General features: G+C 60.8%; 2 protein-coding genes across 2 annotated transcripts; both read right to left on the bottom strand.

The window, feature by feature from the left end:
* Positions 1–350: 350 nt before the first annotated feature.
* On the bottom strand, positions 351–6,882 carry SMO (smoothened, frizzled class receptor). The gene is given in 13 exon segments (XM_039571314.1): positions 351–1,906; positions 2,054–2,188; positions 2,275–2,423; positions 2,711–2,896; positions 3,034–3,142; positions 3,335–3,427; positions 3,505–3,628; positions 3,711–3,930; positions 4,061–4,194; positions 4,196–4,234; positions 4,312–4,521; positions 5,103–5,308; positions 6,494–6,882. Coding segments are annotated over 13 exon segments (2,388 nt in total). The 5' UTR covers positions 6,744–6,882; the 3' UTR covers positions 351–1,373.
* A 1,790-nt stretch (positions 6,883–8,672) lies between these two features.
* On the bottom strand, positions 8,673–13,527 carry TSPAN33 (tetraspanin 33). The gene is made up of 8 exons (XM_039571315.1): positions 13,324–13,527; positions 12,203–12,260; positions 11,995–12,122; positions 11,829–11,903; positions 11,654–11,749; positions 11,275–11,403; positions 10,165–10,326; positions 8,673–9,539 (listed from the first exon to the last, which is right to left on the bottom strand). The coding sequence occupies exons 1-8, from the start codon at positions 13,426–13,428 to the stop codon at positions 9,438–9,440; spliced, it is 855 nt and encodes a 284-aa protein (XP_039427249.1). The 5' UTR covers positions 13,429–13,527; the 3' UTR covers positions 8,673–9,437.
* Positions 13,528–17,472: the final 3,945 nt, after the last annotated feature.

Genomic DNA, 17,472 nt, shown 5'->3' with positions numbered 1-17,472 from the left:
TTGGGGGATATTTTAGCCCGTGGTGCCACCTGCTGGCAAAGGGCCCGCCCAGTGCTCCCAGTTTGCGGCCAGTTGTCCCCAAAACTGTCCAGTTGTCCCCAAAAGTGTCCCCACAGCACCCGCTGGCATTTCCAGACCCTCCCTTCTGCATTCCACAGGTGGAGCAGGGGAGTTCAGAGCACTTTAAAGCAGTTTTTACGGTGCTTTAAAGGAGTTTGAAGCACTTTAAAGCAGCTTCAAGCAGTTTTTAAAGCCGTTTTTAAAGCAGGAAGGAGTTTTAGGAGAAAGGACAAGCTCCCCCCAGTGTTTTCCCACATTGATCCCTCCCCCAAAGAGCCCAGAGAAAGCACTGGGAATGAAAACTCGGTAAATTTAATACTGATACAGGAGGGTTTTCCTTTACACAGCAAAAAAGAACCCGTGGAAGTCGCTGGGATAGCAGAAAAAAACCCAAAAAAGCCAGGACTTAATAAAAACAGGGGTAATGGGCACATCAAACACCAGCAGGGACTGGAGCCCTCCTGCCTCAGGGCTCGGCTGGGTTTGCTGCGAGTTCATTTTCTTTTTTTTTTTTTCCTAAAAATATAATAAAAAAGCTTTGCCCTGGGGGTTGCTGACCCTGATTCACCTCGAGCACGCCGAGGTTTGAAGGTTTTTTGGGGTTTTTTTTTCGCTCAGGGAGTGCCCACGCAGCCCGAGGCGATTCTCTTCCCATTTCCCGTGGCGCTGGCACCCCACTGATCCCGATCTGGGTCTGGCTCAGCTCTCTGGGGAGCTGGAAGGCACTTTGGGATCTCTGAAGGGATTGGGGTGAACCCAAAGTAGGGGAGCACCCCAGGGATGCTGCTGCTGCTGCCGCCCCTGTGGGCTCACCCCGAGCAGAGGCTGTGCCTGGCATCACATCCCCATCATGATACAAAGATTAAAAAAAAATCAGAAATTTAAGAAAAAATTCCCTATTGGCACAAAGTGTGTGTGAGCTCTACGTACCTCTAGCCGTGGGTGGGGCAGAGCCAGGGCCGTCAGCACCCCGGGGTGTGGGGCAAACCTCCCCAAAATCTACCCTGATCTACGCTGTCCCCGAGTGTCCCCCTCGTCCTTAAATCCCTGTGGGAGCTGGGGCTTGTTCCGCTGACAGCTCCTTTCTCCCAGGGATGCTGGAGGGAATCCCAAACCCTTGCCAGGCTGGGAAGGGCATCGAGTCTGTCTGGCTGATGCAGATGCGGCCTCCAAGGGGAGAAATCGGACGTGGCCACGCTGGTGGGATATTTGGGATGGATCCCAGTGGGATGAGGTGGGTTCTGGTGTCCCCTCGCAGGCTGCTGGAGGAGCCTTTGGGTCTCAGCCCATCCCCTGCCCACATCCCGGTGGGATCAGAAGTCCGAATCGGGATCCAGCAGCTCCGCGTCCACCAGGTTGGTCCGAGAGTGGATGGGGGCCAGCCCTGCGCGGCGGCCCTGAGTCCTGGGCCCCCCGGGGCGGGGCAGGGGGCCGGGGTTGGGGGGCCACAGGGGGCCCCCGTTGTGCTGCCAGCGCCCAGCAGCGGGGCCGGGGCTCTCCTCGTCCGCGGCCCTGCTCTCAGGGCAGAAGGGGTTGCTGATGAGGTGCAAGACGTTGGCTCTGCGGCGCCCGTCCCACGGGCCCCCGGGGAAGGTGGCATCGGGCTGGACAGGTGGCAGGACATCGGGGGCAAAGGCCACCAGGCAGGGCTGAGGGGGCAGGCGGGGCAGGCGAGGGACGGCGCTGGGCGCGGCGAGGGCTGCGGAGCCCCCCAGGCAGCGCTCGGGGTCAGGGTTCACCTCCTTCTTCTTCTTCCTCCGCTTCTTCTTGCGGCCGCTGCGCTTCTGCAGCTCCGGGGACACGTCGGCCTCCACCACCCACAGGTTGGCTCTCTCCTCTGGTGGCACTGGGGGACGCGGGGTGAGGTGGCTGTGAGTGGCCACATCCCCGCCCGTGCCGGCCACCACCCCCAACTCTGCCTCCCCGCACAGCCCCGACACCCCCAGCGCGGCTCATCCCCCAGAAATCCCCCGCACGATCCCCAAGCACTTGCCAGGTGTCGCCACAGGTGTCACGGAGATGTCCTGGGGCAGGATAGCCCCTCTCCTGGCCACCATCTTGGTGACGTGCTGGGCCCACGCCGAGGACACGTCGGCCGACGGCTCGTTGATGTCAAACGCCAAACCAGCTGCAGGGACAGGGGTGTCCGGTCAAGGGGGGGACAGTGGGGACCCCAGGGTGCTGCTGGGGACATCCCCTGCCACAGGCACGTACCCACAGGGCCGTCGTGGGACACGGTGTGCATGCTGAAGGACAGCTCCTGGCCCGGGTCGCGCAGCAGCTCCTTGCGCTTGGAGAAGGCCTTGGCGATCATCTTGCTCTTCTTGATCCTCTTGGGTTGGTCATCGCTCTGCCCCGTCAGCCTGGGGACACGGAGGGGCACAGAGGGGACGTGGAGGGGCACAGGTGTCACAGCTGGGGGCACAGGGACCCTCCCCATCTCCCCCTCCCGTGCTGGATGGGCACACCATGCTGGGGAATGGGTTCCCTGGGGATGGAGGTGTCCCACAAATGGGAGAGGCCACCCCATTCCTGAGCTGCTGTGAGCCCACAGCTCATTGAGCTGAGGGACAAACATCTGGGGAATGTCCTCCAAAATCCCATTGGATGGGGCAGGAGGGGAGCTCGGGTGACACCCTCGGGGTCCCACCTGCACCAGGTGCGCTTCCAGATGAGCAGGGTGGCCTTGGTCCAGACCCAGGTGCTCATGGAGACGCCGGTGCCGAACATGGCGAAGAGGTTGATCTTCTCCACCAGGAGGCTCGGCCGGTTCTTGATCTCGCAGTCCGGGATGGGTTTGTTGGTCTGCGTGGCGATGGTCACGTTGGCCTCGCACCTGCGGGGATGCAGGGGGATGGTGGCTGTAGGGCCAGGGCCCCGCGGCGATGCGGTGGCACCGCTGGTGGAGGACACGGGGCCATCCCCGCTGCGGTGCGGGGTGCCGGGGGCCACCCCTGTCCCCGTCCCACTCACAGGACGTATTCCCGGAAGCTGCGCTCCCACTCGGCCTGGTTGAAGAAGTCGTAGAAGTGGCAGCCAAAGGTGATGAAGACGAAGCCAAAGGCCAAGAAGCCGAAGATGCCTGGAAGAGAAGAGGGACATCCCCGCTTCAGCCAAACCCCCGGTGACACCGAGACAAAGACGCTGCACTGGGCCTGTGCCACAGCCACTGCAGCTTTGTCCCCCACTGCCACCACCCCTGGTGACTTCAGGGGACAAAATGTCCCCATTCCCACCCCAATTCCCTCGGGAACAGTGCTGGGGGAGCCCTCACCCAGGCGCAGCATGGTCTCGTTGATCTTGCTGGCCGCCTTCTCGCTCAGCAGCCCGGGGTGGTTGCTCTTGATGGAGAAGAGCGTCATGACCCCTGTGGTGGAGGATGAGGGGGTCAGGGTGTGGGGGACACCCACGGCGACCCCACCCCTTCCCAGAGCCCACACCTACCCCGGATGAGGAAATAGCCCCCCACGATGAGCACGAGCCCGATGGGCGCCAGCACGAAGCCGGCTCGGTAGCGGTAGTTCTTGTAGCCCACGAAGCAGATGCCACTGACGGAGTCACCGTCCACCTGGCAGGGACAGGGACAGCAGGGTCAGCTGGCTGTGTGGGCGTCGCCCTGAGACATCGCCCCGTGACGGCATCCCCGTTACCTGCGCCACAGCCAGGATGGCCACGGTGAGCACGAAGGGGATGGACCAGGTGATGAGGTGGAAGTAGGAGGTCTTGCCCAGCAGCGGCTGGTAGGTGGTGCCCAGCGCCTTGAAGGACGTGTGCCAGGCGTAGGTGAGCATGACAAACCAGATGACCCCCGACATCAGCGAGTAGTACACGATGACGAAGATGATGACGCAGGACAGCGTCTCGTTGGAGCTGCAGAGACAAGCGTGTCACCAACCTCCCCGAGGGGACGCGCAGGAGGAAGGGGGTCTCACCCTCCAAGAGCCCTCCTTGGTGCCCGGGACAGCTCTGGTGGTGGGCTGGGGACGGAGGTGACACCTACGTGGGCTCCCCGAGCCGCATGGTGCCGTCGGCCCGGCACACGATCTCTTTGCGGGCGCCGTCCATGAACTGTGCCAGCCAGCCGATGCTGCCCACGAAGAAGCAGGCGTTGACGTAGAACAGGATGACGGCGGGGGTAGCGGTTGGAGTTCCTCCAGTCGGCAACAAACGTGGCCTGGGGGGTGGAGAATGTGACAGCTCAGTGCCCGGTCCCCTTTTGGGGACACCTCCCCGTGTTCCCCCGCGTCTCACCAGGGTGAAGAAGGTGCAGAAGATGGTGACGGAGCTGAAGGCGGCGATGTAGACGTGCATCTCGCGGTGCTCCTTCTCGGTGAAGAGCGGGTTCTGGCACTGGATGCCGCAGCCCTCCACGTCCTCGTACCAGCTCTTGGGGTTGTCTGTCCTCACCAGCGGCGCCTCGCACTGCCCCGAGCTGTTGAACTTGATGTTCTGGACCTCATTCTGCCAGAGGGGAAACGAGGCTCTGAGGAGGAGGAGGAGGAGGAGGAGGAGGAGGAGGAGGAGGAGGAGACACCCCCGTGGCCAAGATGGACACCAGTCCCCCATGGAGGGCAGGGGACAGTTGGGTTTCATAGTCACTGTGGAATCATGGAATGGTTTGTGTGGAAAGGACCTTAAAGCCCCTCCAGTGCCACCTCTGCCATGGGCAGGGACACCTCCCACTGTGCCAGGCTGCTCCAGCCCCAATGTCCAGCCTGGCCTTGGCCACTGCCAGGGATCCAGGGGCAGCCCCAGCTGCTCTGGGCACCCTGGGCCAGGGCCTGCCCACCCTCCCAGCCAGCAATTCCCAATTCCCAATCTCCCACCCAGCCCTGCCCTCTGGCACTGGGAAGCCATTCCCTGGCTCCTGGCCCTCCAGGCCTTGGCCCCAGTCCCTCTGCAGCTCTCCTGGAGCCCCTTTAGGCCCTGCAAGGGGCTCTCAGCTCTCCCTGGATCCTTCTCTTCTCCAGACTGACCAACACCAACCCTTTTCTCCTCCAGAAAGGAATTTCCCTTCCCATCCCCGTGTGCCCGCGCCGTACCGGGCACCCCTCGGGGAAGCGGTCGGTGGTGCACTTGAGGAAGTCGGGCCAGCCGCGCTCACGCTCCACGATGGTGCAGGGTGCCCGGGTGGCCTGGCACAGGGTCTGGCTGGGCAGCTCCACCTGCCCATCCTCGCACTTGGGCATGTACACGGCGCAGAGCAGGGGCTGGATGACGTCCCAGCAGCGCGGGGCGTTGCGCAGGCCTGCGGGGAGGGGACAGCGCCGTCACCACCCCGGGCACGGCCAGCTCCTGCTGTGCCCCACAGCACCCACACAGCGCTGGGACCCCTCTGTAGGGCCTCGGGGGCACCGTGCCCATCAGCGGGGCTGGACAGAGCCCCTGCCATAGGGGCTCAGCCCCCGTCCCTGCTGTACTGCTCCCCTCTGTACTGTACCCCCTGTACTGCTCTTCTCCACACTGTGCCCACCCCCAGCCCCTGATAAACCATTTTCTATACTGCATCCATCCCCATTCCCCCAATAAACCATTTTCTATATGTACCCATCCCCAGCCCCCAATAAACCATTTTCTATACTGCCCCCATCCCCAGACTCCTGCCATGCAAATATCTGTACTGTAGCCATCTCCTACCTCCCGCTACACTGCTCCCCTCTACATGAATCCATCCCCTGTCCCCTGCTACAGAGGTTTCCATACTGTACCCATGCCCAGCCCCCCTCTATCCACTTTTCTACACTGTACCCGTCCCCACTCCCTTGCTCTACAGTTTTCTATACTGTACTCACCCCCACTCCCCCTCTACACACTTTTCTACACTGTACCCATCCCCACTCCCCTGCCATCCACTTTTCTATACTGTACTCACCCCCACTCCCCCTCTACACACTTTTCTATACTGTACCCATCCCCACTCCCCTGCCATCCACTTTTCTATACTGTACTCACCCCCACTCCCCCTCTACACACTTTTCTACACTGTACCCATCCCCACTCCCCTGCCATCCACTTTTCTATACTGTACTCACCCCCACTCCCCCGCTATCCACTTTTCTATACTGTACCCATCCCCACTCCCCCTCTATCCACTTTTCTATACTGTACCCATCCCCACTCCCCCTCTATCCACTTTTCTATACTGTACCCATCCCCACTCCCCCTCTATCCACTTTTCTACGCTGTACCCATCCCCACTCCCCCTCTATTCACTTTTCTATACTGTACTCACCCCCACTCCCCCTCTATCCACTTTTCTACACCGTACCCATCCCCAGCCCCCCAATATCCCACCCCCTCCACACTACACCCAACCTCCCCTCCACATCCCCCCCCACCCCGCGCCTCCCTTCACGGCTCCCCCATCCCCCTCCCAGCCCCATCCCGGGCCTCTCCCGCACTCGCCCCTCTCCCGGTGCCGTCCCGTCCGTACCGGACCAGAGCAGCAGCTTCCCGTGCGCCTCCTCCTGCGAGGCGGAGTCGGTGGCCAGCAGCGTGGAGGTGGCGGCGTAGGGCAGCGCCGAGCCCAGGCAGGCGCCGAAGCGGAGCCGCTCGCAGGGCGCGGGGCGGCGGCAGCGCGGGGGCCCGGCCGAGGCGTTGTGGGCGGCGGGGCAGCGGCCGCCCAGGGCCAGCGCCAAGGCCAGCGCCAGCGCCCAGCGCCTCCCGCCGCGGCCCGGCCACATCGCGGCGGTGCTCGGCGGGCTTAGGGCGGCTCGGAGCGGGGCGAGGGGCCCGCCATGGCCCCGTCGCCTTTGTTGGGCTCGCCGGGAGCGAGCGGAGCGGCCCCGCTGCTCCTCCTCCGCCTCCTCCTCCTCCGCCGCCGCCGCCGCCGCGGCCCGGCCCGGCCCGCGCCCCCCGCCGGGGCGGGCTGAGGGAGGGACCGCGGGGGAAGCGCTGCGGAGGGTAAGAGACGCGATTTGTGAGGGGAAAAGTCGCTAAAAAGTTAGGGAAAAGTGGGGTTTTGCGAGGAAAAAGTTCTTCTCGTGAGGAAAATGTCAGTTTTGGTGAGGGAAAAGTCGCTTTTGGTGAGGAAAAGGCGCTTTTTGTGGGGAAAAGATTCCTTTTTCTGAGGGGAATGTTCCTTTTTGTGAGGAAAAAAACTCACTCGTGAGGAAAAAAAGTCACTTTTTGTGAGGGAAAAGTTATTTTTTTTTTGAAGAAAAAGTTCCTTTTTCTGAGGAAAAACTCACTCTTGTGGGGAAGAAGTCCCTTTTTGTGAAGAACACGTCCTTTTTGTGAGGAAAAAACTCACTCATGAGGAAAAAAGTCACTTTTTGTGAGGGAAAAGTTCTTTTTTTTGAAGAAAAAGTTCCTTTTTCTGAGGAAAAACTCACTCTTGTGGGGAAGAAGTCCCTTTTTGTGAAGAACACGTCCCTTTTGTGAGGAAAAAGTCACTTCTGGGAGGAAAAAGTTCCCTTTCCGTATGAAAAAGTCACTATTTGTGAGGGAAAAGTTCATTCTTTTGAAGAAAAGGTACAATTTTGGGAGGAAAAAGTTGCATTTGTGATGAAAACATCACTTTATATGAGGAAAATGTCAATTTTGTGAGGAAAAAGTTCCTTCTTGTGAGAAAAAGGTACTCTTTTTTTTTGGTGGAATAAAATGTCTTTGTGATGAAAAGGCCTTTGTGAGTAAAAAAATTACTTTTTGGAGGTGAAAAGTTGCCTTTGGGGGAAAGAAGCCACTTTTGAGAGGAGAAAAGTTGGTTTTGGGGGAACAAAAGTCATTTTTAGGGGACAAAAAGCACTTGATTGGGAGGGAAAAGTTTCCATTTGTGGATAAAACTTTTTGGGGGAAGAGAAGTCACTTTGGGGGGAAGAAAAGTTACTTTTTTAAAGGAAAAATTACTTTTTTAGGGGTAAAAGTCACTTTTCAGTGATGAAAAATACTTTTCCTGGGGAAAAAAAAGTTACTTTTTTGAGGGGGGAGTTCTCTTTTTGGGGAAAATTCAATTTCAGGAGAGAAAAAATAATTTTGAGGGGAGAGAACTTGATTTTTGTGGAGGAAAGTTCCTTTTTTTAGGGGCAGATTACTTTTTTGGGGGGGAAAAATCAGTTTGGGGGGACAAAAGAATTTTTTGGGGAGAAAATTTGGTTTTTGGGGAGAAGGCCCTTTTGGGGGAAGAAAAGTCGCTTTTGGGAGAGAAAAGACAGGGGTTTTTTGGGGGGAAAGCCAGTTTTTTGGAGAGCAGCTACTTTTTGGAGCAAACTTGCTTTTTTTTTTTTTTTTTTTGAGAAGTAGCACTTTGGAGGAGAAGTTTTGGGGAGAAAGGTAACTTTTGTAGGGGAAAAATCCGGGTATTTTGGGGGAGGTGTCGGAGAAGCAAGCACTTCGGGGGGGAAGAAATCACTTTTTGGGGTAACAAACCACATTCCGGCGGGGGGATGAGGTGGATTTTGAGGGGAAAAGAGGCCAAAAAGGGGTGGTTTTTTTTTGAGGAGAGAAGCCTCCCGGCCGCACACAAAGAGCCGTGCGCTGGGCCGCATCCCGGCTCCCTCCGCGAGAGGGACCACCCAGCCTGAGCAGAAGGGAAAATTAAAAGGGGAAAAAAAAAAAAAAAAAAAAAAAAAGAAAAAAGAAAAAACCCAACTCCAAAAAGCTCCACCCACAGGTTTGCGACAGCTCCGAGAGGCCGCGGCCAGGCCGAGCCCGCGGGGCGGCCCCTCAGCGCCTTTTCCCGGCCTGTTTCGGGGTCTCCCGGCGGCACAACAGCGCAGGGTCCCGGCAGCGGAGCGGGGAGGCGGCCTCTGCCTGTCCCCAGAGCCACCGTGCTGTCCCCTGCAGGGCTGGCAGAGCTCGGAGCGGCCGGGCTCGTCTCTTTATTGTCCGTGAAAGCCAAGGAAGCGGCACAGCCCGGCAGCGACTCGTCCGCGAGGGGCTCGGCACGGCGGGGCACGGCCAGGCCGCGGGGCTGTCCCCTCGGGTCCTGTGGCCTCGGCTGCCCAGGGACAGCGGGACGGAGCCGATGTGGCAGCCGGTGATGGGGGGAATGTCCCCAAATTCCCCCAGTTCCTGCAGCCCAGCCTGGGCGAAGGCAGCTCGGTGCACGGACACACACACACACACACACACACACACACACACGGATAAATGTCCTTCTCCAGCACATGTGGAGAGAGGGGAAGCACATCCGCGTGCAGAGCTTTGTGCACGGTTTGTGCACCAGCAGGACGGACAGACAGACACACAGACAGCGATTCCCCGGCGCTGGTTCAGCTCAGCACATCCTGGCCAAGCCCAGCACCGGCTGCCAAAGGCACGGAGTCTCCACGGTCCCTGCACATCCCTCTCTGCATTCCGTCTTCTCCAGCAAAGCCCCTCCGGCTCTTCCCGCAGATCCGGGGTTTGGGAATGCCCGTGGAGACCCCGGGGCGAGCTCAGTACCAGGGGTCTGCCCGGTGCTGCTGGTTGTAGAGCTGCAGCTTGATCTGGTCGCGGATCTGGTTGATGAGGAGCTGTGCCAGGACGATGCCCACCAGCTGGAGGGGAGGGACGGAGAGGGGAAAGAGAGAGGGAGGGAAAGGAACAGAGGAAGGGAGGGGGAGAGGGAGAAGGGGAAGGTAAGAGGAAGGAGGGATAGATAGGGAGAGGGAGAGGAGAAGAAGGGGGAGATGAAGGAGAAGGAGGGGATGGGGAGAGGAAAAGGGGAAGAGAGATAAAGGGAAGGAGAGAGAGAAAGAGGAGAGGAAGAGGGAGGAGAAGGGAAGAGAAAGGAAGAGGAGAGGGAAGGAAATGAGAGGGGAAGGGGAAAGGGAAGAGAGAGGAATGGGAAGAAGAAGGGCGGAGAGATAGGGAGAGGGAAGGAAGGGGAAGAGGGAAGTGGGAGAGGAAGAGGAAGGAGAGAAAAGCAAGAGAAAGGGAAAGAGCAAGAGGGAGGGGGGAGAGAGCAGAAGAGGAATGGGAGAGGGAGGTGCTGAGGGACACCAGGCAGTGCCACCCCATGCCCCCCGTGCCTGACATCTGCATCGCTCCCCCACCCCAAATCCCATCCCAGCTCCCCCAGCTTGCAATCAGCCACACCCTTAAGGCAACTCCCCAAAAAAAACCCCACAGAGCAGAGCTTGGGGACAGACCCTTCTCCCCAGCAGTGCCCGGGGCCCGTACCTGGGGCAGGGCCAGCCCCACCGTGATGCCCCCCAGCAGGAAGAGGTTGCTGTGGGTCCAGTTGACCAGCTTGTCAATGCAGCCGTTGGTGTAGATGAAGGCACTGGCCTCCAGGTAGCCCCTGGCCTGCATCCCGTGGCCACACATGGTGTTGATGACGGCCTGGGAGAGGGGACAGAGCACAGCAGGGCTGGGGACAGAACACGCTGGGGTCCCTGCTCTTGAGGGGCAGCCGTAGGGCGACCAGGAGCTCTGGCCCTGGCCTTGGTGGGGTGTCCCCCTCCTCGGGTGTCCCCACGCCAGCCCTCCAGAGCCAGAGTCCTTCAATACCCCCTGCTCCCAAAGAGAAAACCACCCCCACCTCAGCACAGCAGCCCCAGCTGGGAGTCCCCAAACCCGGGAGGTGGATGGGGAACCCAAACCCGGAGGGGGGATGGGGAACCCAAACCCGGAGGGGGGATGGGGAACCCAAACCCGGAGAGTGGGATGGGGAACCCAAACCCGGAGGGGGGATGGGGAACCCAAACTTGGAGAGTGGGATGGGGAACCCAAACCCGGAGAGTGGGATGGGGAACCCAAACCCGGAGGGGGGATGGGGAACCCAAACCCAGAGGGTGGATGGGGAACCCAAACCCGGAGGGTGGATGGGGAACCCAAACCCGGAGAGTGGGATGGGGAACCCAAACCCAGAGGGTGGATGGGGAACCCAAACCCGGAGAGTGGGATGGGGAACCCAAACCCAGAGATTGGGATGGGGAACCCAAACCCAGAGGGTGGATGGGGAACCCAAACCCAGAGATTGGGATGGGGAACCCAAACCCGGGAGGTGGATGGGGAACCCAAACTTGGAGAGTGGGATGGGGAACCCAAACCCGGAGGGTGGGATGGGGAACCCAAACCCAGAGATTGGGATGAGGAACCCAAACCCAGAGGGTGGATGGGGAACCCAAACCCAGAGATTGGGATGAGGAACCCAAACCCAGAAGGCAGGATGGGGTCCATACGCTGCCATGAGTGCGTTCCCTGTCCCTGGGAAGGGCTCCAGGCTCAGCCCAGCCCCAAGGAGGACAGGCCCAGGACAGGGTCCCCTGAGGCACCCCCAGGACTGACCTGGCTGGCGTCGCGCAGGCAGCAGGAGAAGGGCACGGAGCAGCGCTCGTGGCTGGGGTTGGTGGCCGTGCAGTTGAAGTACATGTTCTGGGACCAGTCCTTGTAGGAGACACCCCCGCAGCAGCTGAACTGCGGGGACGGGACCCCAGCCCGTGGCAGGGGGACAGGGCACTCAGGGCTGCTTGTGCCCCCCACCCACTTTTCCTCCAGCTCTCCCCAACCTCTCCCTGCCTGGGCAGGACATCACCACGAACATCAAATCCTCTTATCCAACGTCCTCAGCCTGTGCCACCCCACAGATTTAAGCCTGGCCCAGGAATGGGGACACGTCCTCATCCACTGGAGGGAAACCCCGACCCTCCAGACCCCCCCCGGTCACCTCCTTCTGCCCGAAATCAATGAGGTTCTGCAGGTCCAGGTCATCCCGGTAATGCACGATGGCCCCGTTGATGATCTCGCTGACCTTCCCACGTGCCTGGGGGACAAACGGGGGGACACCAGCGAGGTTGTCACCCAGCAGGACAGGCTCGGGGTCACCCAGCCCCCCCCAGTACCTTATCCGAGAAGACAAAGCCCAGCACACCAGCTGCCAGCTGCAGGAGGAACACGACGGTCAGGCAGACAGAGAACTGTGGGAAAAGGAACGGGAATGCTGAGGGCACCGTGGCACGGACACCCTCACGTCCCCACGAGGGACCCGCGCCCCTCCGCAGGACTGACCATCCGCAGCAGGCAGATGTTCTCCCGCAAGGAGCCCACGCAGCCGCAGAAGGTGATGAGGAAGGTGAGGACGCCCACCACGACCAGGAGGATGGCGGGGTCCACCGCCAGGCACGCCATCGCCGCCTCTGTCACGGCGAGCCGTCACCGGCGCTGCCCGGGATGCCCCACGCCAGCCCCCGGCAGCCACGGGCAGCCCCGAGCTCACCTGCGTGCTTCAGCAGCCGCGCGTACACCCCCACGGCCACCATCACCACGGAGATCACCTGCAGAGCAGGACACGGGAGGGACCCCCGCAGGTGTCACCACCCCCGTGTCCCCACCCGCGGACGGGGCAGCAGAGCTGGAGCCGCTGCCTCAGTTTCCCCTTGTCACGCCGTGCCCACCGTGTCCCCACCTCCCCGGAGGCCACCGCTGTCCCCACCTCCCAGAAGGTCACCCCGCCAGCCCTGTTCCTCCCCGGCTGGCTGGACACAGGGACATGGTTTATCGGAAGCCAGGAACTTCCTCAAAAATACGATTGCAAACGCGGAAATAACGTGCCAAAAAAAAAAAAAAAACAACCCCTCACAAAAGCATTAAAAAAACCCCCAAAACATAACCCCCCCCTCCCAAACTTCCCAAGCAGTACAAAAGTCTCCAAAACACTTTTTAAAAAAATCCCTAAAACATTAAAAAAATCCTCAAAACATAAAACCTTTCAACACCATAAAAATCCCTCAAAAACATTTTAAAAATCCCCTGAAAAAAACCCAAACAAACCACCAAAAAAACCCCAAAAAAACAACTCAAAAAGCCCCCCAAACATGGAAAACCACGTGGCTTTCCTGCAAGAGATATCCCTGGGATGGGCTGGGGACAAGGGGGGGTCTCTGTCCCCCTTGTCACCTGTGTGGGGCCAGGAAGGGTCCCGGCGAGGTGGTGGGGACCCAAAGGACCCCAAAACCCCTCGGGGAATGAGGAAACCCGTTCTGGAATGAGGGATCCCAGTGGGATGGGGACTCTCCCAGGAGCCGGGAGTCCCTCAGGAGTGCGGGGTCACGGTCGGGTCCCGGGGATGGATACCCGAGGAGAGCGGATTCCAGTGGGATCCATGGGTGGGCACAGCCCCAAAATCCTGAGGATGGAGGTGGGTCTGGGGATCCCGGGAATGCGGGGTCCCAAATAGGTGCAGGGCTGGGGCCAGCCCCAGGGGCCGGGGGTCCCCAAGGGCTGGGGGGTCCCGGGGATGCCGGCGATGGGGTGATGCCAATGGGGAGCAGGGATGGGGACAGCCCCAGGGGCCGGGGGTTCTTCGGGAATGGGGTGTCGCGGTGTCCCCGCACTCACCCAGAAGAGCAGGTTGAAGAAGAAGAGCAAGTACTTGGCCACCGGGCTCACGAAGGAGAAGTCGTCCCCGACGGGCCCGGCGGGGGCCGCCGCCCGCCTCGCCATGGCCGAGCGGTGCCGAACGGAGCCGAGCGGTGCCGAGCGGTGCCGAACGGAGCCGAACGGGACCGGTCCGCGCTTCGCCCCTCAGCGAGCACCGCCGAGCCCAGCCCCGCCCCCTCACTTCCCGCCCGCTCATTGGCTGGTCTCTCCGCACTCTGCCTTTCTATTGGTCAACCTCTCAGTCACTCAAACGCCGCCGGTCCCGCCCCCCCGCGCGGTGTGGCGCTGCCGCACCTGTCCGTGCCTTAAAGGGCCAGCGCACCCTGTCCGCATCCCGAGCGGAGCCGGGGGTCGGGCCCAAACCCCGCCTGGGTGATCCCGCCCTGCCCGAAACTGCCCCAGAGAACCCCAGAGCCTGGAGAGATTGTTGAATTCTACAATCATGGCTGCGATGCGTAACTGATTTCAGTCCTTGAAGGGACACGAGGGGCAGCAGGGACACGGGACACTCCTCATCCCTGAGCCGTGGTCAGCCGAGGTGGTTCGGGCTTTTCCTGACAGGACGTGGCTGAGTCTGTGGCCCGAATCTGCTGAAATCAGCCCCAAACGCCCCACTGCTGACGCTGCGCCCTCGGTGACCCCTCCGACAGATTTGGGAGCCCAAACCCCGTCCTTTCCCCTCTGCTGCTGAAACTGGGAAGCTTTGCTGAGCCCTGGGACACGAGGAATCCTTCCCGAGGATCCAACCTTTAAATCCCATTTTTTGGGATGAATGTTGCCCTGTTTTGCCGCATCACGGTTGGGTTACCTTGGCTGGTGCGGGCAGAGACAAGAGCTGCCACCTCGTCCCACCACGCCTGGTGCCATCACCCTAACTCACAGCTAGGATTTCATTTATTCTTATCCCATTTCTAATGATTTCTTTTCTCCGGAAATCCCCTGGGAGCAGAAGCTGCCACGGCCCTTTTCCGGAGGAAGACGAGAGCTTCGGACAGAGGAACCAAAACCAAAAATCCCCTCGGTGCTTTTAGGGTGACCAAGGAGCCGCTGCCCAGCCCCGCTCCCACTGCCCAGGGTCATTTCCTTGGGATGCTGCTGGAAGGAGCCCCCAGGATCCCCCGAAATGCTCCAGAGAGACCCCTCAGACAACGCACGGGGTCTCGGGGGGGTTGAACCTCCCCAGAGGAGTTTCTGCCCCTACAAGGAACGGGAAGGTGCCCATGGATGCCAGGCTTGGGTGTCCCCCCCGTTGGATCGATGTGGTTCCCAAAAAGGCCCAGGAATTCCCAAAAAACACCCACCAGATCTGCGTGTTGGCCAAAAAATTCCCAAAGTATCCCAAAAAATCCCCCCCCCTCCAAAAAAAAAAAAAATTCCCAAAAGACTCCCACCAGATCTGGGCGTTTCCCAAAAATTCCCAACAAAATCCTCAAAAAATTCCCCCAAAACTCCCACCAGGTGTGGGTGTTTCCCAAAAAATCCAAAAATATTCTCAAAAAAATCCCAGAAATTCCCCAAAACCTCCCACCAGCTCTGGGTGTTTCCCAAGAATTCCCAAAAAATTCCCGAGAAACTCCCACCAGATCTGGGCATTTCCCAAAAATTCCAAAAAAATTCCCAAAAAACACCCACCAGATCTGGATGTTTCCCAAGAATTCCCAAAAAAATTCCCAAAAAACTCCCACCAGATCTGGGCGTTTCCCAAAAATTCCCGACAAAATCCTCAAAAAATTCCCCCAAAACTCCCACCAGGTGCGGGTGTTTCCCGAAAAATCCAAAAAATATTCTCAAAAAAATTTCCCAGAAATTCCCAAAAAACTCCCACCAGATCTGGGTGTTTCCCAAGAATTCCCAAAAAATTCCCGAGAAACTCCCACCAAATCTGGGCGTTTCCCCCACAGCCCGTCCCTAAACGGGGACACCCCCGGGACCCCCACACCCCACCCCTGCACGGGGACCCCCACCCGTACCCCACCCCCCACCCCCCGAGCCCCGGGCCCCTCGCGGGTGGGAAGGGGCTTCACTCCCGCTCCGGAGCAACGCTCTTTATTTGGGATCTGAGGCTTTGTGCCCCCCAGCCGTGGGACCCCGAGGTTTGGGGTCCCCTGGAGGGTGGGGGGACCGTGAGCTGCCCCCTGCCCATCCCTCGGGGTCCGAGCAGAGCCCCCCGCCCCAAACCCATCCTGCCCCCCCACCCCGTGCCTGCAGCCCCGCCCCAGAGCCCCGTCCCCCCATTTGGGGCCGTGTCCTGTGCCGGTGTCACACGTGGGCCTGTCCAGGGGTGGCCTCAGGTGTGGAGACTCTTCAGGTCACCCAAGGCCACCTCTCCTTCTTCCCCTCCAGCCGCGGCTCCGGGCTCCCGGGCTGGGCCCCGCGCTGAGGGGGCGGTGAGACGAGGCCGTGGGGCACCGCTGGCCCCACACGGAGCTGCTCCCGTCCCTGTCCCTGTCCCTGTCCTCGTCCCGTCACCACCGTCATCCCCATTGTCCTGTCTTCATCCCCACCTTCATCCCACCCCAATCTGTATCCCATTCCCTCCTCACCCTCATGTTCATCCCATCCCATCCCATCCCATCCCATCCCATCCCATCCCATCCCATCCCATCCCACCCCACAAAGGAGCTGGAAAACCCCTCCCCACACCAAATCCCATCCCCAGTTGGACCAGGGGTCTCCGACTGCTCCCCTCCCACAGCACCCACTTGTGCGCCCCACACCCACCCTCTGTGCCCCCCCAATACCCTCTGTGCCCCCCAGCACCCCCCTTTGTGCCCCCCACACCCACCTCTGCGCCCCCAGCAGCGGCCCCGGCCGTGGGCACACACGAGCACGCCGATGGCCACGGCGGTGAAGGCGGCCGTGAGGACACAAACCACCAGGATCATGTCCGGCTCCGCGGCCTTCGGGACCTCTGCGGGGTGACACCGGCACGTGGGGACACGACCCGGAGCCCTCCCCACGCTCCCTGTCCCGGGCCAGGCTGGGAAACCCCCGAGGGGCAGAGCGGGGGGCACCGGGCACCACCCAGATGGGGACAGGGCTGGGGCAGGTGACAGATGCACCAGGGGATGGGGGGAACCCCAAATTGCCAGGGGGTGCAGAGTGGGGGGCAGCACCCAGATGGGGACAGGGATGGACACACAGGGGATGTGGGGACCCCAAATTGCCAGGGGGTGCAGAGTGGGGGGCAGCACCCAGATGGGGACAGGGATGGACACACAGGGGATGGGGGGAACCCCAAATTGCCAGGGGGTGCAGAGTGGGGGGCATCACCCAGAGGGGGACAGGGATGGACACACAGGGGATGGGGGGAACCCCAAATTGCCAGGGGATGCAGAGTGGGGGGCATCACCCAGAGGGGGACAGGGATGGACACACAGGGGTTGTGGGGATCCCCAAATTGCCAGGGGATGCAGAGTGGGGGGCATCACCCAGAGGGGGACAGGGATGGACACACAGGGGATGTGGGGATCCCCAAATTGCCAGGGGGTGCAGAGTGGGGGGCAGCACCCAGAGGGGGACAGGGATGGACACACAGGGAATGGGGGGGACCCCAAATTGCCAGGGGGTGCAGAGTGGGGGGCACCGGGCAGCACCCAGATGGCGACAAGGCTGGAGGGGGTGACAGATGCGGCATGGGATGGGGGGGACCCCCAAATTGCTGGGGGGGGGACGCACCGGGCATCACCCAGATAGGGACAAGGCTGGACACAGCAGGGAATGAGGGGGACCCCAAAGGGGCCAGTGCCACCCCCGGCACTCACCTGCCACCGCGGGCAGCAGCACCAGGGAGCAGAGGAGCTGCGGAGCCGCGGCGCGGGAGGCGTAGCAGGAATAATTCCCGAAATCGGGATCGCTGAGGTTCCTCAGCAGCAGGGACACGCCGGCGTCCCCTGTCCCCGCGGCGCAGAAGGCGACCCTGCCCCTAAAGCGGCTGTCGGGCTGCACGGGCGGGTGCCAGCCCGGCGCGGTGGGCGGCGGGTGCCAGCCCAGGCGGTGGCTAAGGACGGGGACGGGGCGGTGGCCGCCAGCCTGGTGGGTGCAGCTCAGGGTGACCCCGCGCAGGTCGCCCCAGCGCTGGGTGCCGCAGGGCAGGCAGGCGTCCTC

This window comes from Corvus cornix, chromosome 1A, assembly GCF_000738735.6.
Source record: "Corvus cornix cornix isolate S_Up_H32 chromosome 1A, ASM73873v5, whole genome shotgun sequence".
Taxonomy (NCBI): domain Eukaryota; kingdom Metazoa; phylum Chordata; class Aves; order Passeriformes; family Corvidae; genus Corvus; species Corvus cornix.
This window is presented reverse-complemented; position numbering and strand designations above follow the sequence as displayed.